This window comes from Rhinolophus sinicus, chromosome 9 (genome assembly GCF_057876585.1).
Source record: "Rhinolophus sinicus isolate RSI-liver-muscle chromosome 9, RSI-T2T, whole genome shotgun sequence".
In the NCBI taxonomy this organism is placed as follows: Eukaryota; Metazoa; Chordata; class Mammalia; order Chiroptera; family Rhinolophidae; genus Rhinolophus; species Rhinolophus sinicus.
Window position 1 is genome coordinate 39,953,307 of NC_142509.1, and position 23,880 is coordinate 39,977,186.

At 52.0% G+C, this 23,880-nt stretch overlaps 1 protein-coding gene across 2 annotated transcripts in view; it reads left to right on the forward strand.

Moving 5' to 3' along the window:
• The window catches only part of SFSWAP (splicing factor SWAP), a 67,160-nt gene that overhangs the window by 34,147 nt on the left and 9,133 nt on the right, over window positions 1–23,880 (forward strand). For both annotated transcript variants that reach the window (XM_074321711.2, XM_074321710.2), the window contains exons 12-15: window positions 3,943–4,173; window positions 5,611–5,801; window positions 15,853–16,118; window positions 23,236–23,355. In XM_074321711.2, coding sequence (XP_074177812.1) covers window positions 3,943–4,173; window positions 5,611–5,801; window positions 15,853–16,118; window positions 23,236–23,355 — 808 coding nt within the window. The remainder of the gene's footprint in view (window positions 1–3,942; window positions 4,174–5,610; window positions 5,802–15,852; window positions 16,119–23,235; window positions 23,356–23,880) is intronic.

Genomic DNA, 23,880 nt, shown 5'->3' on the forward strand with positions numbered 1-23,880 from the left:
AGACACACAGGCACCGCTACGGCCAGTATAATAAGAAAAGAGGAAAGCTCACGCAGGCACGGTAGAAAAGAATTGCGTGGGAGCAGCGCGTCCCACCTGGCGGGAACGAGGAAGGGGTGTTTAAGCTGGTGTCCCAGCCACGCAGCCAAGCGCAGGGCGTGTTCAGAGGTGACGAGAGGGCCGTGCCACCGACTGGGTGGTGAGGAGGGTGCCACCTGGAAAGGCCGCCTTTGCCAGCTCGGGGGGGCTCTGCACTCCACAGCAGGTCCAGGGACTTCCCGTGGGACCATGGCACACTGTGCAGGGTTTAGATCAGGGGACTGACTTTATTCACTTGGGTGACTTTGTGAAGCGGTGAGGCAGAAAAGCCAGGTTGGAGGGTTTTGGTGGCACGATGGCCTGAAATAGAACTGTAACTGAAGTAGAAGAGGGCGTGTGTCAGGGGTGCGGGGACACCTGACAGTGACAGCTGCTGAGTCACAGGAGAGGCACAGCCATGCAGCTGGAAGGAGGTGGCCTGCAGTTGCACAAGGCCTTTCTCTGCAGAGGTGCCTTTCCTGACAGGCCTGTGATCGGGGGTCACCACTGACCTCACGGACGCAGAGCACGCAGTGACTTAGACGAGCAGAGAAATACCTTTGAGCCTCTTATCCCGGGAGCCCCCTGAGCACCCCCTGAACACACGTGTCCCGTCTCCCGCCCCCTCTGATTCTCACTGGAGTAACCGAAGGAATAGTGTCAGTAGGGAAGAAACGGGTGGTCCCGTCCATGTCTCAGAAGCACAAGCCATCCCACTGGGAATTCAGCTCATAGGGAAGACAGGGACACTTTGAGACTGGGTGGAAGTGACCCCAGGGCAGCCCACTGCCGACCAAGGAGGGGGCGGGCGACAGGCCAGGGCAGCAGGCCTACGCTCCCAGGGCTGCTGCCCACATGCCGTGATGTCCTCTAATGGCAGGTGAATGGCACTTCCCTGCTGCCCTCTGAGCCTGAGAATCCGTACCGGACAGGCCTGCCTCTGCCACCAAGATGCGGGAGTGCAGGGCATACAGCAGCTTCAATAGTTCCTGAGTGGCGGGGAGCTTTCCAGTCTCCTGTGTACTCACGAAGTGGCAGGTGTGATAAACTGCAGCCAGGAAAGGACGGCTTAGGCAGGCAGCTGTGACAGCACTGAAGTCGGGGAGCCTGAGGTCACAGGCCCACGTCCCCCCAGATCTCCACAGCGAGTGAAGGTCAGGTGGAAGGAAGAAAGGCATCCAGGCGAACGCAGGCAGGTCGTCCTCCTGGGGGGAGTGGGCCGGCCTGTGAGACTAGGGTCTGTAGTACTAATGCCATGTAATTAAGGCGTCGGACACTCCGACTGGAGAGTGTTCTGAATTCTGGAGCAGACGTGTGAGTGTTCCACGTAATTAGTCACGGAAAGTGAGGGCAGTGAAAACGTTTCTTGTCAAAAAATTACCCAGTACAGTGACAGTGTGAAAAACCCATGACGTGGACCAGATTCTAAACGTAAGTGCCGACTGCTCCTGGAAACATCTGGTTCACCAGGATGTCCGGTCCAGCAGGGCTTGTTAGCTTTTAAAATCCAAAAACTGGGAATAGTGATGGGCGGCTGTGAAATGAAGTGGCTTGTCCATACTGAGAAGCTTGCCGCTTTCAAGTGGAAGCGTGTCTGCACTGTTGATATGGGGAGACACTGCTGGAAGCAGCAGGCTGACGCCCATGCGGGACCCCACCTTCGTGCGCACGTAGTGTCATGCGCACCTGCCTGGGCCCGCCCACGGTTCTGCTCAGGTGGCTCCGTCGGAGTGGCGGCCGTCTCTCGTTTGTTCCCTGTGTTTGTAACATTTCCCATGGAGAATGTGTATCACTTGAAGTTAGAAGCTGGGGGGAAAACACGTTACCTACAAATGGACGCGTATTTATGTGGGAGATGGAGGACGAGGGGCTGTGTGGGCTCATGCACGAGTGTCCCCTGAGCATCTGCGGCTCTGGGCCTGGCTCGCAGCACGTGGGCGCACAGACCCGCCACCTCAGCCCTGCAGCCCGCCCTCTCCAGGCTCGGGGGTGAGCAGACCACGAACGCACAGCACAGACTGCAGAGGGGAGTGAAGGAGAGTCGGGGGGCCTGTCTGAGGAGGGGTCGTGTGAGCTGAGACTCGGGCACCTGTGTGACAGCCGCAGGCAGAGGCCCGGTGGGAGGCCCCGACCCTGCTCCCTGCTCTCGAGCTGAGCCTAGGGGAAGTTACCTGTCCTGGTGGCCTCGTCCTCGTGTGCAGACGGGGAGCCTGTGTGTGTTGCGGGAAGCACGGCGCAGACTGCGCTTTGGGTAAGTCACCCAACAGTGCTGAGTCCCTGCGCTCTTGGGCCCTGCATGGGCAGGCGGGAGCCTCCCCCCGCCCCCACCCTGTGCAGCTCCCCTGCAGAGCCATGTTTGCAGCCGGTCTACTGTTCCACTTTGCAGGAGGAAACAGTTTGGGAGTCATTGTTTACAAATTATTTCATGATTTTAGTCCCCAGTTAAGTCTAGTAATTTTGTTTAACATATAAGTGAGGCTTTCTCTCCTTTTAAGGTTTCCTGACTCTGTTTATTAACGAGACCATGTTACAATAGGCAATAAAGGGTTGGTATTGTTAAACTTTTTTTTCTTAAGGAAAATTTCAAGCGTGCACAACAACAGAGCGTGGCGTGGTGGCCTCGCCAGCCCCTCCAGCAGCCCAGGGACGGCCTCATTTTGTAGGCTCGGTCCAGCTCTGCCCCCGCCCCCAGAGCATTCTGGAGCAAGTCCCCGGCACATGCGTAGCCTTTTATCCATAAATGTTTCACATGTGTCCCCAGGTGTTAGGACCGGTCATCACATGAGCACAGTGACCTGCGTGGCACTTGCTCCCCAACAAGGCACAACTTTGACGCCCGGCATGCTGCCGGTTTTCGGGGTGCTTGGGGGCGTGCACCTGCAGTGCCAGCCTCGGCCGTGGCTCCTGTTCATTCTGGCTTGTCACTCTCCCAGCGTCGAGCACCCTGGGTGCGCTGTGGAGCTTGAGGGGATTATATCACAGATCTGGGATAGTTACACGCGTCAGGTCCCACGTGGCTTTGGGAGAACCTGGGGCTCAAGTGGGGTCACTGAAGATCACAGCCCCTTCTAGAACCTGCCTTTGTGGACCCAGAATCCTTTTCCCTCCCAGAGTTGGCTGGTTTGTACTAAAATCTCCCTTTATCGTGCTTTACTTGAATATCCTCCATAAATAATAACTTGCGGTTTTTAAAAATAAAGCATCTCATTAATAGGTGTGGTTAATAGCCAGTTGCCAGAGTATCTGAAGGAGAAAGGGGCTCGGTGCGTGAGAGTCATGTGGATGGGGGTGGAAAAGAAGATGCTTCCTCTGCAGCCTTTGCACTTCCCGTCCATTAAAATTTCCAGATATTCTAGGGGAGACAGTTGAACCACCTAACCTTCTGTTTTTCCCAGTTTAAAATCTTACGGTGTAAGAATAGTCCAACAATGCCCAGCAGAAAGTTTGCCACATGAAGGGGATTCTGTAACTGTTTCTTTGTAAGAAAGGCCATTTTATAGAGTTGGGATTGTTGTACCTTTTTTCAGTGGGGTCGCATCGCATGCCAACTTGGGCAAACTCAGCTGTTGCTGAGCCCAGAAAACTGACCACTGACCCCACCTGCACTCGGTCATGCCTCCCTGACGTGGCCCAAGATGGAGCCGGCACCAAGCCTGTCGGTATCCCCTGACAGGCTTGGCTTGCGTGGGGCCTCACGTGGGGCTGCCCTGCCTCACTGCCCCTCGTGTCCTCTGCATAAGCTGTGGCTCCACGTAGATGTCCCCTGCACCGCTGGTGCTCATGGGGACGGCGGGGCCACGAGGATTTCTGCTGTGTTTCCAGTTACCTGAAAATGTGTTAACCATTCTCACCTTTTCTCAACAGCTTCATTTGCTCCAATAAGCTTTGCAATCAAGGCCAAAGAAAATGATCTGCTTCCCCTGGAAAAAAACCGTGTTAAGCTAGATGACGACAGTGATGATGATGAAGAAAGCAAAGAAGGCCAAGAAAGTTCCAGCAGCGCCCCAAACACTCACCCGGCAGTGGCCCCACCTTGTGTGGTGGTTGAGGAGAAGCGGCCCCCACTGACCCAGGAGGAGCTAGAAGCAAAGCAAGGTTTGTCCGTGTTTTATTTATTTATTTATTCCCCCCCCCTTTTCACCTCCCCTCTCCCCCCTACTCCCATTCAAGCCGTTGTCTCTCAGTCTAGTCGTGTGGGACGCAGCTCCCTGGCCCATGCTGGTGTTAGGAGCCTTGCGCTCCCCCCGGCTGAGGCATCCGATTGCGGTCGCCAGTCGTCGGTCGGCCGCTCACAGAAGCTCATAGCAGCTCTCGCCGGCTGCCAGCCACTCATACTGGCCACTGGCCGCTCCTAACAGCACATGGCAGCACGTGGCAGTTCATGCCAACCTCCAGCTGATCATGGCAGCCCAGCCCCAGGGAGAGCTGTTCACAATCTTAGGGCGCAGTTCACTGGCCCGTGTTGGAATCGAACTGGCGACCTTGGCATTAAGAGCACGGCGCTCCAACCACCTGAGCCATCGGGCCGGCCCTGTCTGTGTGTTAAACCCTTTGAAAGAAAAAAGTGCCTAAATACAAGATTAACCCACTTAGCCAGAACTGCCGAGCTTGCCAGCCAGAGTCTCAGCCTGCAGGCACCAGCCCCCGTGGGAGCTGTGTGGGGCTTGTGACATGTCAGAGGCAGCACTGCTCCCCTCAGCCTGAGAGGCAGTGCCACGGTGGGTGGGAGGGAGCCGCATTGCCCTGGCACTTTAATGGAGAGCGCTTGGCACCTGGGTGGTGGCCGTGGGCCCAGCGTCCAACTAGGAGCCACCCCTGCCCTTTGTGTGGCCATCGCCCACCTTGACGATGCCCAGGCCGGTTTCCAGGCTGCAGCCGTCTTCACGGGTCACGGCACGGCCACTGCCTGCCTGTACCACGTGGACCATCTCACAGCCTCCTACCCCGACTCCAAAACAGATTCCGCTCTGCTCCAGAGTAGTGTGTTAACGATTGCGTTTCCAGCTTTTCTTTATTCTAACTGGCTCCCACAACGTGCTTTTTCTGCATATGCACAGACAGATGAAGCAGCGTTTATAAAAGGTAGTTGTTACCCACAGGAAGCCTCCCTGTCACGGACACGCCCTGTGCTGTAGTTGGTCTCCCAAAGCAGGTTTGTGCTCACGCCTGTGCCTGGACCTGCACTCGCTGTGTGTGGACCGGGCCGTGTGCCAGCTCATCCGGAAGAAACCCTTTCAGGGTGCCCACCCCCTGCTGGGGGTGTCCGGACACCATTCTGAAAGCCACCCCAGTTCTCACTGGGGTGGGGGCCCATCAGTCTCTGCCTTTGATTTTGAAAGTGAAATTTGAAAATACCAGTAATAATAAGCATTATAAACTAACTCTCAAAATCCGATTTGTCTGATTTTTTAATGTGTCCTGAAATTTGTCTTGTTCGTGCTTTAACATGACTGCATTGTAGTTCCTGCTCCCTTTCCTGCCTTATATAATATTGCTTGCTCTGAACGTCACTCCTTCTGTTTATTCCTTAAGCAAAGCAAAAGCTGGAGGACCGCCTGGCAGCTGCTGCCCGGGAAAAGCTGGCCCAGGCGTCCAAGGAGTCGAAGGAGAAGCAGCTTCAAGCAGAACGTAAGAGGAAAGCAGCTCTGTTTTTACAAACCTTAAAGAACCCTCTGCCCGAAGCAGACGTCGGGAAGGTCGAGGAGAATCCCTTCAGCGTAGAGGTAGGTTCACAAAGGACCGTGGCAGCCCCGTGGGCACACGTGGTGGCTGAGAGCCCGGGAGTGCCCTCTGTCACTGGTCCACTGGTCAGGGAGCCCACCCAGGCGGCAGGCTCTGCTTTGTGTCTCAGGGCCTGCGGGGGTCTGTCTGCACCTGACGGCAGCTTACACCCACGGCAGAGATTCTTCCGCGGGGGCATGTGTCAGTGTCGGTGGTTTAACTAGAAAGAAAGGTGAGAGGTATTACTGCCATCATTTCTTGAGAGGGTCAGATGCCCATGGCTCGTCCTAAGCTGTGTGACCCAACTTCGCCCCTCTGGCCGTTTCCTTCCTTCAGCTGGGTCAGAGCCGGCTGCCCTGCGGGGCTGCTCACAGCAGAGCCCACGCCACGTCTCTGAGTGTCCCCAATGTGCCTGTGTGGCTGCCTTCCCCTCACAGTGAACGGGCCCTGCACATTTTGACTTTAATTACGTTGACATTTCTAAGAGTCTGGGCCGTTATTCAAAACTGATTTTTGCTGCACGGAGCCTGTTGGTTGGTTTTCCGTGGAGATCAGATTTTCAGCGTTCTGCTGAAGGTCAAATCAGCTTTCTCGCCTCAAGAATCAATCCGAAACGCTCTCGAATCTGGCAGGAGGCCTCAAAAATAATAGCTGGACTAGGTGGGAGGAGCAGTGAGTGTCCGTCTCGTGAGCTCGTGTCAGCTGTGGGCTGTGGCCTGGTGCCCTAACTGCTGCTCTGGGCCCCCGCTTAGCACCCACCACCCGGACGCTCCACCTCTGCGCTCCCGGCAGCGAGCGTCCCCAGGGCAGCCTGTCCCGGAAAAGCCACCTGCGGTCACTCGCTAGCTTAGGAGAGACCTGCACCACTGCAGAAATTAAATCTGCAGCAGCTAAAACTGGTCACTGACACTACGGCAGAGAAAGTGCTTTTGATATAAGAGCGGGAGAGGGAGAGTGTAAAATATTTCCACCTTTATGGTGGCAGCTTTAAAAATTACGCCCTTAGGAAGCAGCATGGGGAACCTAAGAAAGCTGGGGGCTGCTGCCGCGGTGGGAGGGGCGGCTGGGCTGTTTTAATTTCCTTTATTGTTTTGATGTCATTTGTGCGGTGAGTAAAGGGCTTAATTAAAATACATCTGCATATGGAGATATTTTAACCGATTATATTATATAGTCACATCTCTATTTTCTAATGTAATTGTGTTTTAATGAAAACCCCGTCACAGCGGCAGTCACTCGTCATTAATCCCGTGTCCCAGTCTGCCGGGTTGGTTCGTCACAGCCACAGAATTATTTCCTCGGGAGCACACACTGGACTGCTGTTCTCCTGTTACCTTTGTGCGCGGCGTCTCCACCTTCCTTGTTTCAAGCATGTGTTTTGAATCTGTAATACGTAGAAATGAGTGTTTATGCTTCTTGTTTAAATCACTGGGTCACTCTTCCTGGGTGTCTAGTGGGAGAGATTGTAGGTACTAAACAATTTCAGCAAAAGCGTAATGGTAGCAGCAGATGGTGATAAATGTCTTTAATTGCTTTGAAACAAAAATAGTTGAGTTAAGTTGGCAAATGTCATAAATGAGACCCACACTCACAAGTATTTTCAGCCAATAGCGGCTTCTGGAGACAGCTTAGCCTGACCTTGCTGACGGCTCCACGTGCACCGAGCTTGCAAACGGGGCAGGTCAGCCCTGCCGCACAGCTGCAGAATCTTAGTGTCCGGAGGGATGGACACTTGGTGGGTCGGCCCCCTGGTACCCAGGGTGAGCGGGTGGCACCCCAGACCCATCTGAGCAGACATGTGCAGGTGGCCTGGGGACACCGTTGAGAAGGCGTGGCTGGAAACCTGGCATGGTCCTGAAGCGTGTCTGCCTGAGGGGAGGGGCTTGCTGTCTTGCCTGCCTTGTGTGAGACCCGTGTATGTGTGTGGTTTTAAGCCAGACTCTGGAGAAAGGCATAAAGTGGAGAGCAGAGGTCTTGTCCTTCTCTGTATGCTTTTCTTTTCATTCCTAGGGAAACACCAATTATTTATTTTCTGATTGTGTAAAATGGACATCCGTACACTTTGCCATGTAACCCTTTTTAAGCGCACGGCTCAGGGGCGTTAGACACGTTCACACCGTGGGCAGCCGTCGGCACCACCTTCCCGGGTGGACACCTGCCCGTGGACCGTCGCTGCCCAGCCCTCCCCGGCACCCTTCTGCTCCAGGAATGACCGCCGTAAGGCCCTCCTGCACACGCGGCCATGCAGCAGCGTTTGTCCTTCATTGCACTTTGCAGACTGTCCTTCCTTTTTAAGGCGAATAACACTCCATGTGTCGGTTCACAATCCTCCCTCAGTGGGCGCACCTGTGCGTTACTCTGGCATCTTGATGCCGTCACAGCAGAGCTCTTCCCATGCCAGCGTCAGAGTCACGCTCCGCGTGGTGCAGACACTTGAAAAACACTTATTGGGTGAGTGGCTCTCAGTCCCTTTGAAGGAGCCGGTCTGCATGGCCACCGTCCCCTGCAGGTGGCAGTGTGAGGTTCCGGGTCGCTATGGTAACGTGCCGCTCTCCACAATGCTGCGTCCTGGGCCTGTGTGCACACGTCTGGGAGCGTGTCGTCAGGCCGCTGGCCTGGGAGGGCCTCTTCATTTCAGGTGCCGCTAATTTAGCCCAAACACGACTGTCGCTTTTTGTTCATCTCCACGGGGTGTGAAAATCAGTGTGTCTTCACGCCCCTGCCAGCATTGGTCACCATCAGCTTTTAATTCCCATCAGTCTGGTCGGTGGGAAATGGTATCTGTGGTCTAACTTACCTATTCTAATTCTGAGTGATACTGAGTAACCTTTCGGAGGTGTCATGGCATTCTTGCGCACGCACGCACGCACGCACACAAACCGTCCCTGAACCTCCACTCATTTCCTCCTGGCTCTCTGTCTTCATCTCTGCTGCTTTGTGTTGACTTTTTGTCACCAGCATTGCAAACCTTTTTCCTCTCTGTCCGTTTTAATCTACCCACCTGGAATTTATTTCAGTCTAAGGAGCGTGTAGCTAGATACGTGGCCCGAATCACAGAATTGCCCACCTTTTCCCACTAACATAAGGGGCCTCCTGTATGAATCCCCAGGTTCCCTCTCCCACTGGCTCTGCTTCTGCATGACTGTCTGGCACCACTGATGGATATTTGTTAGGACTCGGGGGTTGGCATCAGGTGTAGCTTTAAATGATGTCTTAAAGTGTGTTTACCAACACGGGCAGGCATTAACAGTGTTTAAAATATATAAAAGCGTATGTGTAAGTAACCCGTGCATACACCATACTTTCCAATTTTGCAGTGTGTGTGTGTGTGTGTGTTGAAAATGAAGAGAAACCAGAAACCTTGGCTCACACCCTTTTGAGTTACCCTGCGATCGTTTACGTAACAACAGGCTTTGGGACGTTTTGTAGGTAACAATAATTTTTCCAGGTTCACGATCCTGCCAAGTTTACAGGTCCAACACGAGTTAGAGCAGGAAATGGGAACAAAAAGCAGCCTGTGTTTGTTGGGCCTGTACGTTCAAGGCACCAAGGCACGCTGCCGTGTGGATTAGCAGCCTGGTTCTCACCCAGTGACCATAAAATCGCATTTGTGTAGTTGACGTCATGTGAGCATTTCCACCAGGACAGCTGCGGGCACACAGCAGCTCTAGATAGCGTGTGGGGGACTGCCTGGGTCTCTAGGGGCAGAGGAGGCATGTGGCCTGCAGCCCCCCCACCCCCAGACAGAGGGGTTTGTAGTGGGCCTGGGGCTCGGGCAGGGCCTCGGAGCCCCCTAGACCTGGAGACATGACTGATGCTGGGCCAGAGAACCCCAGGTGGTAGGTGTGGGGGAGCCTGGTCAGGCAGCGTGATCAGTGAGAGGGTCTGCAGAGCGGAAAACAAAGCTGGAATGGGAAGCAAGGTGGATTTGGGAGAGCCTGACCTTGGGCCTAAGAGTGGGACAGTGACAAAATAAAAGCAGCATTTGCCAGAAGAATATGGCCATGGCTGTGTGTCGGGCAGATGGGAGCAGAGGCGACAAGGCAGTGAGCGCACTCCCGACGGGTACACGCTGGTCAGGTCAGGGAGTGGTGCCTGCAGAACAGACACGTGGAGGCGCCTTGTAAAGCGTCAGCCGGTCTTGGCAGTGGGATCCCCTCAGGAGGTCGAGGCCTGTGAATGGCGGGCACCAGACAGAGATTTGAAAATGCCATTTCAGAGGACGCATTTTAGTCTGAAGCCTTCGGTGTTGTGTATAATTATCCCATTTCCTACTCACTGTTGCGTTACTTCACAAATAAGATTTTATTTTGAAATACTTGTTAGTTTGCTCTCAGGCAGCTCTTTTTCCCACAGCAGGAAATACTAGTTGCAGGTTTGGGAGCGATTATAATTTGCCTGCAGATGCTTTGTTGTGATTGAAGGACTGATCAGTATTGTTTTCCAGTGTTACTAACATGGGGGGCAGTGACTTTTTACTCCAATAAAATGACTCATTTTTCAAAAGTCCCCCCTTGATGTCTTGCAAACTCAGTGAAAACCAACCTGTGCCCTCCCCTCCACTGTGCCGACTTGTGCTTCCATCACTTCTGCTGGACATGAACCTCCCATCCCGAAAGGCAGCCCTGCCCGATGCGGGAGCTGGCGCCATGCCTCCTGCAGGCCACTTCCTGACCTGCCTGCCCAGTCTGTGCAGAGGGCTCAGCCGGGCACCTCCAGAAACCATTTGCACGGGAGGGAGGGCTTGGCTTGACTCAGCAGTGACTTGTTTGTCTTCTGGGTTATTCATACGTCCCTTTAAATTAATGGGCAGTTGACACTCTTCCTGGTTAAGCCGCAAGTGGCATTTATGTCGAAAGTTACTTTCTGTCGAGTTTTGCACTAATAATATGGTAGCCATAGCTACGCGTGGCAGTTTAAATTTAACTTAATTAAAATTAAACAAAATCCACAGCTCAGGCCCTTGAGCACACTGGCCACATTTCAAGTGCACAGTCGCCTCGTGGCTCAGAGCTGACGGCTCTGGGCCGCTCAGACCCAGAATGAGGTCAGTGCGGCGAGCTCAGGCCCACACAGCTGCTGGCTGTGCATTCTTCCTTCTTGGCCCCATCTGACTGCTGTATCTGTCGGGGTTTTGATTGCACATGTGACAGACCGGCCTCACTGCCCCCAACGGGTCTCCTGCTGCGCCCATTCTCAGTCCACGTAGGAGAGGGCCTCGAGGGGGTGGACGGTTCTGGCCCGTCTCCTGGTCCTCGTGACCTGAGTTCCGCCAGAAGTCGTGGATGCACAAAGGGCTGTGCCCACCAGACAGCGTTTGCACAGTAGGGGTGTGGGTGCCGGCATACTCTGCAGACAGCCCTGCTGGTCTCTCATGGAACAGCTCATGGCTCGCGTCACGTCACGAGGAGTGTGACAGCCACTTCCCACGGTTCAGCTTGTTCCTCGGCGTTCTCTGGCTGTTCACGCAGCGCACGGAGTGCTGTTGGGAGGCTAGTGGTGCGCTGCTGTCCTTGGTGCCCGAGACCAGTGGCACTGGGAGCCTGAGTGAGTGCCCTCCCTCCGCTTGGGTTTGGTGAGAGCTCCCAGCCCCAGCCCAGAGCTCCCGCAGCCCAGCTCCACCACCACCCGTCTGGGCAGCATGCCAGTGACCCGAGCCAGCGTCCTCCCCTACAAATGTGGGTTGTCCTGGTACCCTGGGGGTGGGGATGTGTCCTGAGTAGGCCCTACCGCTTTATCCAAGCGCCCCCAGGGGTGCCTGAAACCACGGGTGCGGATGCACTGAACCCACCATGCACTGTGTTTGCTCCTGTACATACAGACCAGTGATAAAGTTTGATTTGCAAGTCGGTGCAGGCAGAGGTTACCGGCAACAGTAAAACAGGACAGTTCCACCAGTGTGCTGTAACAAGAAGCACGAGAATGGGGTCTCCCTAAAGGCCGCTGCTGGCGCTGCACTCACCCCTGCGACCTGTGGGACGATGCGATGCCCACATGACCAGGTGGCAGAGGTTCTCTGTGGTTTAAACGCATGTGGTTTAAAACTTAGAGATTGTTTACTTAAGTCGCTTTCCATTTACTCTGATTTCAGACTGTGGTTGACACACTGGGGGTGGGGAGACCGCTGTATTGCTGACAAACAGAAGCACGGCCGACCCCAGGTGCACGCGGCTCAGTGTCACATGGGGCATGTGGGGAGCGAGGCTTGTCAGGTCCTGGGACTGCGGTGCAGACAGCCCGCAGCTCCGCACTGCTGTCTGTTAGCTTTCTGCTTTTGTTCTCGGATCTAATTGCTGGGTTTTTAATATTCTTTGAGTACTTTGAAGCTGAAAAAAAGCAGCGAGGCCCACGCAGTAAATCATCGTAATTCACCGTGGCAAAGGGCACCAAGGTTGCCGGTTTCACTTCAGTGGGGAAGGTAATCACTTTATTCGAATAAATAGGTCCATGGCTTGATTACAAGTGAGGTTTTGAAAATATTGATTCAGTTCTCCGCCGCTTCAAGGTGGAGGGCTAAATTTTCACCGGGTGGTGAGGCTGTGGCGCTAGGGGCAGGCGGGCGCGGCGGGGATCAGACCCTCACACGCCCGGGCTGGCAGTAACGCAGGACTCCACGCTTAGCTGAGGAGCCGCCAGTCCTCCTTGGACTTGGGTTCACCCCGTCGTGGTGTGTCCCCCGGGCCGCATCTCCTCTCCGTCAGTGTGACAGCACTGTCACGATAGCAAAAGTGGAGTTCTGTCCTGCGGCAGTGACGGCAGCACTGGGTTTCTGTCCCTCCTCCCGGAGCAGCCCACCTGTGGGACTGTACCTGTCTGTCCTCCTTGAGATGGGCTCAGTTCCTCTGGGGTCCCCCTCGCCCCCGAGCCTGCTCCCAGAAAGCACATGCAGCAGTGAGCAGGCCGTGCCCACTGACGGGCATTCAGGAGGCCTCGTGCCCTCGTGGGAGTTCTGGGTGGTGGCTGGTATTCCCGACTCCCATCTCGTTTTGCATGCTATGTGTATCCCTCACTTCGAGCCCGTGGTGATGGGATTTTTAAATGCATCGCGAGCTGGTTTTTCTGGCCGAGCCGCCACAGAGCTCTCCTCGGCCTGCACACCTGACTGTGCCATACACCGACCACGAGGTCACGCCGGGCCACTCGGGGCTCATGTGACTCGTCCAAAGGGTGCGTGCTGCTGCCTGGTCTGTGCCTGCTGGGTGGCGGGGCAGCCACCGCTCGGCCAGCATTTCTCTCCCTCCAGCCTCTGCTGTTCGAAAACTTGCTACATCTTATTTCTTTTATTCTTAAAGTATCACCTAGTGTGTATGCTTCTAGACAAGCCCTGACTACAGCCCGAGTGGAAACAGGTATTCTTAGATACAGAGGTCAGTTTTTTAATGGAGCATTTACATGTTAGAATTGTTTTAACAAACAACAAATTATTTATAAATTTAACCTGGAAATTGTAATTACACTGAGAGAATTTGAGTTAGAAAGACTGGTTCTAAGAACTGTCCTGCGAGACAGTTTAGGCAGAGCCTTGAAAGTGACCTGGGCGGCAAAGATGAGGGGCAGTGGGGACCGGATGAGGGACCCAGGCAGCCGCCACCTCCTTCCGCAGCGGCGCCGGTCCCTTGGTCACTTGAGGTGGGAAGAAACTGCTTTTGGAACGGGCGTGTGGTTGCGTCCCTGCCCCCGATGAACAGAAGATGGAGAAGTCACCGCAGGTCACAGCGATCCCCCACCCGCCCCAGCACTGGTGCTGCTCCTCTCAGAGCCAAAGCAAGAACACAGCTCCAGAAGGAACAAGCGTTGGCACGAAGTGCTCGTTTCCTTCATCCCTCGGCCTGGTCCACGTGCACCCAGGAGAGGACAGCAGGGAGCCCGGGACAGTTGCAAAATTACACTGACCCAGCCCGCGGCCCACAGCCCACGGGGAGGCCAGGCTCACTCGGTCCCACAGACCCTACAGCTGGACCCTCTACGGCACAAAGTGATAAATGGTGGGTTTCTTGGTGGGTCTCAAGCTGTGTGGTGTTTGCCACCTGTAAGTAAAGTTCACTTAAAGTGAGCTGAGGAATCACGAGGGGAAGGGCCGAAGCTGGGTGGCTCCGCTGTGCAATGGTGGTGGTGTGTTCTGTGGGGTTTGCTTTGGAGACTTTATTTTACAGTGTGACGTGGACAGATGCAATGTTGATGAAAGTAGGATCACAACATCACGTTAAAACGCTGAATACTATTTCACTGTCTGGATGTACCGTACCCGTTGTGGTCATGCGCGTTGTTTGAATTCCCGGTCACCTTAAGGTGATGTGATGTGGGTCCTTAGGTGTGCGTCTTGCACTCTTCGGTGAATGTCTTAGGGTAAGTTCCTAGAAATGGGATTGCTCTGGGAGATGTCCTCTGTCGAGGTGCTCATGTTCCTGCTGTGAAAACAACAGGCGATGCATTTCCTGTGTGTGTCTGCTGTCTTGATAAGGAGGTTTTTTATGATGAAGGGTAATGTATTACGTGCATTAATATGTGCAGAATACGAGGGACTTGTGCTGATGGCACTGTCTTGTTTACGATTAGTTATCGACTTTCTTTTTTCCTTTGGTTTTATTGAGTCAACATGGAGCACCGTTTATGTCTAAGGCGTACAGCATAATGACGTGACTTACTTGTAAGATGATCCCCACAATAAGTTTCGTTAACATCCGTCATCTCATGTAGAGGGAGGGAGGGAGGGAGGGACGGAGGCTTTTTTCCTTGTGACAGAGTTTTTTTAAGGTCAAAAAGAAACCTTTTAGTTTAGGCCTTCTTTAAAAATTGTTTTTAGAGTGATACAGTCATAAAAACCATATGCTGGAGGTTTGAGGAATTTCTTTTTCAGTAGAAAGGCACAATTTTATTTTTTTTATCTTTTTAATTTATTAAAAACCATGTTCATAGCACACTCCAAGAATGCCACACAGCAGTGGTTTGCTGCTCTTAGTCAAACAGAGTATGTCAGAAAACAAAACAAAAAACTTTTAAATGGTTAATGGTTTTCTGGTTAATGGTTAATTTCTCTGAAATTTCTGTAAAGCCAATCATCACCATTTAAATCTTTGTTTCAGTGTAGTAAACATTTCAGAAATATAGTATCTACCCAAAGTCACACTTGTCTGAAATGCAATTAAAAGCTGTACAACAGAAACAAAAATAAATATTTTTCTAGAAAGAACATTATTTGGCATTTTTAAATAATATTAAAGGAGGAGTTTTCAAGTGAACATAATGTTTAGATTTTCACTTTCTATTACCAGATTGGGTCTCTAGTAGTTCTAATCTGACATTAGTAACAGGAGGAATGACTATGTTATAGGTAATGAACTTCAATCTTAACAAAGCCAATGTACTTTTCTAGCATCGTGCTTGCTTTATTGAAGAAGTGGTGTCCAGTCAGTACTAAAAATTATTACAAGCGAGGCCAGATCGTTCAAATTAGTTGGTTAACTTCGTTCATACCTAAGTTGTTTTAAGCCTAGTTTTCATGATTTGATTATTTAATATTGCTAATTAGCTTGCTGTATTTCTCTCAAAATCAGTAAGTGAAATATAAACTGAACTTTGTTTCACTGACTTCGTTAAAAGATGTCAAATGTGGTTAAATCTTGTATTCTGCCCTTCCAGATAATCTACATGTCCATTATAAATGCAGAACAGCTGCACCGTGACTTACATCCTGTCCATTTCACCTAAATGTTGAAATGCCGAAAGTCAAATTTAAAAATGTTGCGTGGTTAAGAAGTTCTTACATATTTCCCTCTCTGAGAAAGAGGGATGGACAGGCACAATTATTTATGAAAGAGCAAGCGTGGCTCTTTTCCTAACACAGTGGCCTTTCGTGGAATCCAGGCCCCGCAGGGAGAGCGCGTTGTTCCCGTGAGATGCCAGGGCGATGTCGTCAGCCACATAGAGCCGCGGTCCCCTCTAGAGAGGCGGGTGCACGGCTGGTGTGCAGGCCCCAGCGCTGAAGTCTGACACCTGTACACGTTTCAATGTCCTGTTTTCCGTGTTAACAGCCACGTTTGGCTCTGTTCCCAGGAAAGCGGTGCCGTGGCCTCTCCCCTACGGAGTGGGGGCCGACCTCTGCCGACTTTGGACCTGAAGCCCCCGGAAGGGCCCTCGAGCAGAAGCAGAGACCCGCCCAGAGAAGAGGAGAAGGAGAAGAAGAAGAAGAAGCACAAAAAACGGTCTCGGACAAGGTCGCGCTCTCCCAAGTATCATTCTTCGTCCAAGTCGAGGTCGCGATCCCACTCGAAGGCAAAGCACTGTCTCCCCACTGCCTATCGGACCGCGCGGCGCTCCAGGTGCGTGTGCAGGGCGCCTCCCGGCAGCGGCCGCAGGCGGGGCTCACTGGGCCGGCCAGTAGCCGCGGGCGTGCGTGCGTGGGGGCTGGCAGGTGGGCGTGCGTGCGTGGGGGCTGGCAGGTGGGCGTGCGTGCGTGCGTGGGGGCTGGCAGGTGGGCGTGCGTGCGTGGGGGCTGGCAGGTGGGCGTGCGTGCGTGCGTGGGGGCTGGCAGGTGGGCGTGCGTGCGTGCGTGGGGGCTGGCAGGTGGGCGTGCGTGCGTGCGTGGGGGCTGGCAGGTGGGCGGGCGTGCGTGGGGGCTGGCAGGTGGGCGTGCGTGGGGGCTGGCAGGTGGGCGTGCGTGCGTGGGGGCTGGCAGGTGGGCGTGCGTGCGTGGGGGCTGGCAGGTGGGCGTGCGTGCGTGCGTGGGGGCTGGCAGGTGGGCGTGCGTGGGGGGCTGGCAGGTGGGCGTGCGTGCGTGGGGGCTGGCAGGTGGGCGTGCGTGCGTGGGGGCTGGCAGGTGGGCGTGCGTGCGTGCGTGGGGGCTGGCAGGTGGGCGTGCGTGCGTGCGTGGGGGCTGGCAGGTGGGCGTGCGTGCGTGCGTGGGGGCTGGCAGGTGGGCGTGCGTGCGTGCGTGGGGGCTGGCAGGTGGGCGTGCGTGCGTGGGGGCTGGCAGGTGGGCGTGCGTGCGTGCGTGCGTGGGGGCTGGCAGGTGGGTGGGCGTGCGTGCGTGCGTGGGGGCTGGCAGGTGGGCGTGCGTGCGTGCGTCCTACACTTTACAGCTTATGAAGCACTACCAGGTTTTCTAAAGACAGGTTTGTTTAAATTTTAGCAGGTCTTGGGAGCAAGCCTGGCACATTCACTGAATGTGGAAAAGTCTCGCGCTGGGGGCTGCTCTGTTGTTGGAATGAGGGGACGTTCCCATCCCAGTTCCTTCTGTGTGTGTAAATGTCAGAACAGCAGACACCTTTGCCACTCGGCACTTCCGCACCTGTTAGGTTAGTCCACAAGTAGTTGCGGTTTAAAAGGTTGAAAATTAATTGCAGAAACCAGTTACTTTTGCACCAACCTAATGCAAGTGCACGGAAGGAAGGAAATGGCAATGCAAACCTGCTTTCTCAGCTGATTTGCCTCCAGACGGCCCGCTCAGAGTCAGCGTGTAGCCAAAAGCCATGTTTCGAGGAGCCAGTTTTTGAGAAAGCAGCTTAACATTTCCAGCAATAGAAATCATAAACAGGAAAGTCTTCAAGGGCCGCAGAATTCACTACTTAGTAAAGCAGGTCTTTGTTGTTTAAGTAACTGGCTTGCAGGAGGGTCAGAAAAGCACATTTCTAGTTCCAAGGCTTGCATTATGCTTTTGAGGTTCCCTCACGCGTGTGGATTGGGTCTTGGTTTCTCACACAGCACCCGTGTCTTCCCAACCTCGCTTTTCTTCTGTAGCTGGTGTGGTTCTCTCCTTTTTATGTTTAGATTGTACTTGGTCACATCTGCCTCTGTGAGTAAAGTTTCTCATTGGAAAACTTTCTTATGGCATTACACGGTGGAAAGAGGTAATAGAGGACTGTACAGGCCCTCTGGGAATAACATACTAGTAATTCTTCCTTTATCACGGGGCTCAGACAAGACAAAGTGTGAGTCATTCCTAAACCCGGTCTGGGGGCCTGTAACTGGAAAGGCCACTCCTACCATCTCTTTAGTGTGAAAAATGGGTTTCGCTTTAATGCGGAGTGTTTGGCAAACACAGTGGATGCCGAAATGTGTCCCATCTGTTCAGCTGTGAGAAACAGTGATGTCATGGTCTCACACTTCCCAGGTGGCTCCATCCGGAACTGGGATTGTTCCTGTCACACTGGAGTCTGAAGTTTCCAGGTTTTATGGGCTTTCTACTGCCAGTCTAGAACAGAGCAAGTCATCGTATGTATTATTGTAATACTTTTAAATTACTTTTTAGTTTAGAATAGGTTTAGAATTACATGTTTTATATACAGATGTATTTTATATTTTTTCAACTGTATTTTATTTTCTGCTTAAACATAGTGTACAATGTTACGTTAGTTATATTAGTCTCAGGTGTACAATATAGTGATTCAACATTTTTATACCTTAAAATGTGATCACTCCACTAATTCTAGTCATCATCTGTCACCATGCAAAAGAATCACAGTATTTTTTTCCATTTTGATCATTTTTTTTTCCCTTAAAAAAAATTTTATGACGATATAGCTAACATACAACATTGTTAGTTTCGGGTGTATGCCATAGTTATTCAACTGGAGACCTAAAGAAGTGACCACCATGAGCCTAGTAACCATCTGACACCATACGTTATTACAATATTGTGGAATATATTCCCTATGCTATACTTTACGTCCCCATGACTTTTTTATTTTATAACTGGAAATTTGAACCTCTCATTCCCCTTCGCCTTCTCCCCTTTTTTAAGGTTTTCAGTTAACAGTTGACATTCGGTATGGTTTTACATCAGTTTCAGGAGGACAGCGTAGGGGTTAGACAGACGATTATATAATTTACAGTGATTCCCCCAATAAGTCGAGCACCCACCTGGCACCATACATGGTTATTACAATATTACTAACTATATTCCCTGTGCTGTACTTTACACCCCATGACTATTTTGTAACTGCCAATTTGTACTTAATCCCTTCACCTTGTTCACCCATTCCCCCAATCCCCCTCCCATCTGGTGACCCATCAGTTTGTTCTCAGTATTATTTTCTGTTATCTTTATATATTCAGTGTTGCCAAGTAGCAGAAGCAAAATCCTAATGCTACTTTATAACTTTTAGTTAAAAGAAAACATTAAAACTTTTCTGAGACAGATGAATTCTGCGGGCAGACTACCAATTTGACCTCAGTGTGATCTACAGTTAAAATATTGTACCTTCAACAGAGCTGAGTATTTTTCTAACTCTCAAAACAATCTTTTTATCTCACTAGCTGAGGTCGCACCTATGTGATACTTTCAGTTGAATTTAGTTACATTGGCTGACTTTTAAGTTTGCTAAATAAGTCGTATCTTTGGTGTCTGATTTCACAGTTTAGATAAAATGTCAAGGCAAAATAGAACTTTATAAAATTTTAAAAATAATATTATGAAACAAAACCTTCAAAGCGTTAGTTGTCTGGGAAGTTTTGCCTTGAAAGTGTGAGGACAGTGCTCCTTGAAAGCAGACCAGTCTGGGCTCAGGGCCTGAGGCGGGTGGAGGTCAGGGCGAGGGGGACGAGAGACCAGCTGTCCTGGGGTCTTGGGGCCCTGGGGACATCAGTCAGGTGACAGAGTGGTTCCTGCCTGGGCTCTGTTTCTGAAAAGCACGAGTCTGCTTTACTTGCTAATTTTCCTGCGTGTTTTCTAAGCTGGTCGCCCACCTGCCCCTTCAATCTGAGCCCCGCCAGCACTGGTGGTGTCCAGGAGTCCACATGGGGTTAGAATGCAGGTCACAGGATGCAAGAACTCGGTGCGCTCAGTGGTGTGAATTGTTGAAGTGTCACGATGGTTACATGTTAACCAAAGCCATGACATTGATGATGACACTACTGTCGTAGTTTTTTCTTCAACTATATGGTTTCTGATAGAATAACCCATTACAGACGTAGTGTCTACACAGGGCTGATCAGACTTGATTCTCGGCCTTAATAGATTGTTTTAACAGATTGTTTTAAAACAGGGGTGTCAAAACTGCGGCCTACGGGCCAACTGCGGCCCTCAATCCATTGTTAATTGGCCCACAGCAAATTCCAAAAACATATTTAGTTTACTTAAATAAACCAGGTGAGGCAATACATACTTCACCTTGAGTGAGTGGCCCAGCTGTTTGTGTATTTTACCGCATATGGCCCTTGGTAAAAAACGTTGAAAAAAGTTTGGACACCCCTGTTTTAAAAAGATCCCTGCCAGCTCCAAGTAAAACGCACACTTGTTAAGATTGCTGCTTGTGGTAGGGTACTACTGTTGAAATGTATTTCTTTTATATATTAAATTACTAAAATCCTATATAAAGTGTAGGCAGGATTAGAAAGCCCATGCACTTCGTAACTGTCGTGTTACTGTGGAATGTGCTGCGGTTGGGGTCCCGTGTGTGTCAATTAGAGGCAACTGGGTGTGCACCTATAACGTGGTGTAATCGCCGTAGAAAGAGCCTGACTCCGAAGTCAGCGGCTGCTCCTCAGAAAGCGTAGGGATTACGCGGGGAGGGTTCCGTGTCTTATGAGCCAACACTGACTAAAGCATAAGACTTGTTCCCGCTGTCGTTTTCTATTTTTATGTCACATCGGGCTCTTGACCACAATGGATTGAAGAAATACTCATGCAGTTTATTTACTGCCTAAAATTGAAATTCAGTTCTAATGGGTTAGGTATTTTTAACTAAACTTATAAGACTAAAGCTTGAAATGAACTCTGTTTTTAAGACTTGATAATCCCACTCGGGGGGGGGTTGTTTCATTGGTTGGAAGTGTCTGAGTGGGGGGAGGTTCTAGGGAGAATTTGCATCCCCCCGTTTAAGGTTTGGGGGGTTGACATGGTCACGAATGCTGCTTCCTACGAGTTAGCTCCCCCAGAAGCTCCCTAGTGGGCGGTCGGGGGTGTTAGTGTGACTTTTCTAACAGTTATTTAGCATTCACAAAGGACACAGGCACGCAAACTGGGAGCCATATTTTAGTGTGAAACTTGTGACTCCTTACGTTTTTCCCTGTGATAAACTGTATAGCAATCCACTGAAGGTGAGTGATTTAATCTCCTGGTCCTGTTCCTTTCAAGAGGGATTGGGGTACTTGCTGGTCCCATGGGGTGACGTTCAGCCTGCTGGTGTGGCCGGCTGTTCTCTGGTCTGTGAAAACCCAGGCCGTCTGCACTGACAGCACGCAGGAGACAGCTGGCCCCTTAGGAAGTTCAGGTGATTTGTAGGTCAGGTTTGGTCCACAGCCTGAACTTGAGCAGAACTGAAACCGGGGGGCTCTTGGCTGCTCAGACTAGTTGGTTCCCCGGGTCACCTCTTCCCTTTGTTTTGTTATGAAAAGACCTTTGAGTCGTGAGCCAGTGCGGGAGGTGAAGGGGTTGTGTGTGGGTGAAGAGGCTTTTATAAGTGGCACAGTCATTCAGATAAAAGTCTGAGTCTGCCTTTATTTGAAAGTAAACCGTTGTGATAATTCAAGAATAAAATATCTGAGTTGCTTAATGCTCGAGAAGGTGTAATTCAGGTGATTCGCCGTCTTTTGGGGAAGGCCTCTGTTCCCATTGTGCAGGGCGTTTCCACACCTCGTGGGGTCCCGTTTCCTGCGCTGTCACGGTGGCTGTCGTGCGAGCCTGGCTGACAAAATGAAAGCCATAGAGCTTCTTTAATAAAACAGAACCTAAGTATTACCTGACGGAGCTTACTGCCCCCAGTTCGGAGGTGGGCTTCTCCCCAAATAAGAGGAAATCAGGAATAGCCGCTGCAAATGGTATATTTCAGAGTTACGAATTTGCAGGTATTAAAAACTAAGTTATTTTTCCTGATTATTGATTTATTGTAGAATTCTGCGCTGAAGCATTCCATAGGTGCTGTAGCTCTGAGGAAGCAGAGCTTTTTTCAGGGTTCTATCTAGTCTCACCCAGCCCGGCACATTTTATTCTGAATGTGAAGTGTGTGTGTCTGTATCACAGCCCCACAGCTTCCCCAGGGACACTGAGCCCGGAACCCTGTCAGAGCAGCTGGTCAGTGGCACAGCAGTAGAGCCAGACCGCTACTGGCAGCTTCAGCCAGGGACAGAGTCGAGTCCTGGAGCGCGTTTGAGGGAAAACCTGGTAAAATGTCAAGGTGTCTGGCTGACCTCACCTTTGTAACCTGCTGTGTAAATCCTAGGACGGGTGGGGGTGGGGGATGCAAACCATTTGACAAGCTGAAGCGCGTTTGTGCTGGAGAACAGAGAAGACCCTCTGTGTCACCTAAGGCTGGTGACAGTCTGCCCTGGGGCAGGTGCGTTCCACTGCTGTGACATTTTTCCGGGTTTTCTGTGTGACACAGGGTGGAATGTGATTATAAGCCATCTTTGGAACAACAGTATGTGTGTTTTTTGTGTTTTATTATAATTAAAATGATTCAGTATAGAATTTTTTTAATGGCAAAATCAAACTGCTCTTTATGTTGTTTTTGAATGGGTTGTCATAGAAACATAACAAAAAGAAGGGTTTTTCCCCCAGATTTCTTCTTATTGCAGGTCTTCCCAAAACAGTAATTTCACTGAATGAACAAAAAACTGAAATAAGAGTCCTAAAGCCATCGTTAAGGGACCCCCTGCTGAGCACCTCCACCCCCAGTGGGTGTGGGTCTCGGGTTTGGCGACTGGGTACTGGCAGTCCCTGGGCTTGGTCGTCGTGTGGGTTGTGTCACTGCAGGACCAGGAGGAGTCTTTCCCCAGGCACGTGGGAAGAAAGAATGAAATGTGAATGGATGCTTTGCATTCAAGAAGTGTCATCAGCTTCAGGTACTTAGCCCAGACCATCCTGAGAGCGGCACGACTGAGCTGCACGGAGCTTTGGGCTTCGTGTCGAGAGTCTGCAGCCTGTTTGCACTGATTTCTGCTCCGAGGCCAGAGGTTCATGTGAGGAGGAGAGATGGGCCTCTGGCTTCACCACGTTTCAGTGTCTTCCGGAGCCAGTATCAGAACACGTAGAAACCACTCACTTGGGTTTTATTGCCTTTCCTTACCTGATTTTGATAGAAATATCTGTGACTTGAAGATTCTTCAGGGTCATAAAAAGGTCAAAGGCAAGAGGCAGGGAGAAGCAGCAGGTCTGAGTCAGCTGTCAGCTCGTGAGCAGAGCCGGGGGCGGGGAGATGTGGCTGCTCTGACCGTTCGGACCAGCAGCACCGCTCGGGCTCAAAACGAGCTGTGCATGGGTTCAAGTTCAGCGTTGGTGCGTGCGGCAGGTGCTCTGGGATGGGAGCGAGAAGTGTCTGCCTCTGAGCCGGACTCAGTGCTGTGGACAGAGTGGTGAGGCCAGGGCGCGGGCCCCCCAAAGCACAGACAGGGTGGCCGTCACCTGCACACCGAGCCTGGGTCTGGTCGCTGTGTCGGTGGCAAAGCTGCTGTCACACCAGCCAGCCAGCAGGACTGAAAGGCATATCTTCCTCTGCCCAGGTCACGGTCCCCTCGAAGAAGAGCTCACTCTCCCGAGAGACGGAGGGAGGAAAGAAGTGTCCCCACCGCCTACCGGATGAGCGGCAGCCCTGGCGTCAGCAGGAAGCGGACCCGCTCCAGGTGGGCATCTTGGAGCTTGGCCTGCGCTTCTAAAACAGGCCGCGTGCAGGTCGTCAGGGAAACTGCTGTGCTGGCAGATGCTGGGCACCCTTCGTGCCTCTCCATCACCGCAGGGCCCGACTCGGACTCTCCCGCCCCGAGGTCGGTGCCATGGGCCAGTCCCACTAGGCTCTTGTCCCCAAGTCCCAGCTGCCCCTCTGGACCCAGACACTTACCCTTTACCCATGGACACGGAAGGAGGTGTGGGGACAGTGACAAGGAAAATGAGAAATTCGAGTCTGAGGAAATCGCAGTGGGTGGCTGACCAGGCCGTGGCTGCAGCTCCCAGGCTGGGCCACAGAGTCCTGTGGAGCCTGAGAGCAGGGAGAGTGTCTGTCCCCCGACTCCCTGGCCACGAGGAGAGCTCTGTCTTAGGTGACGAGAGCGAGGGAGGTAGGCCCATGTGTCTGATGTGTAGAAGCCACAGCTGTTGCGTCTGGCCCGGGCCTCTGACACCCAGCGAGCAGGGTCTCCAGCTCTCCATCC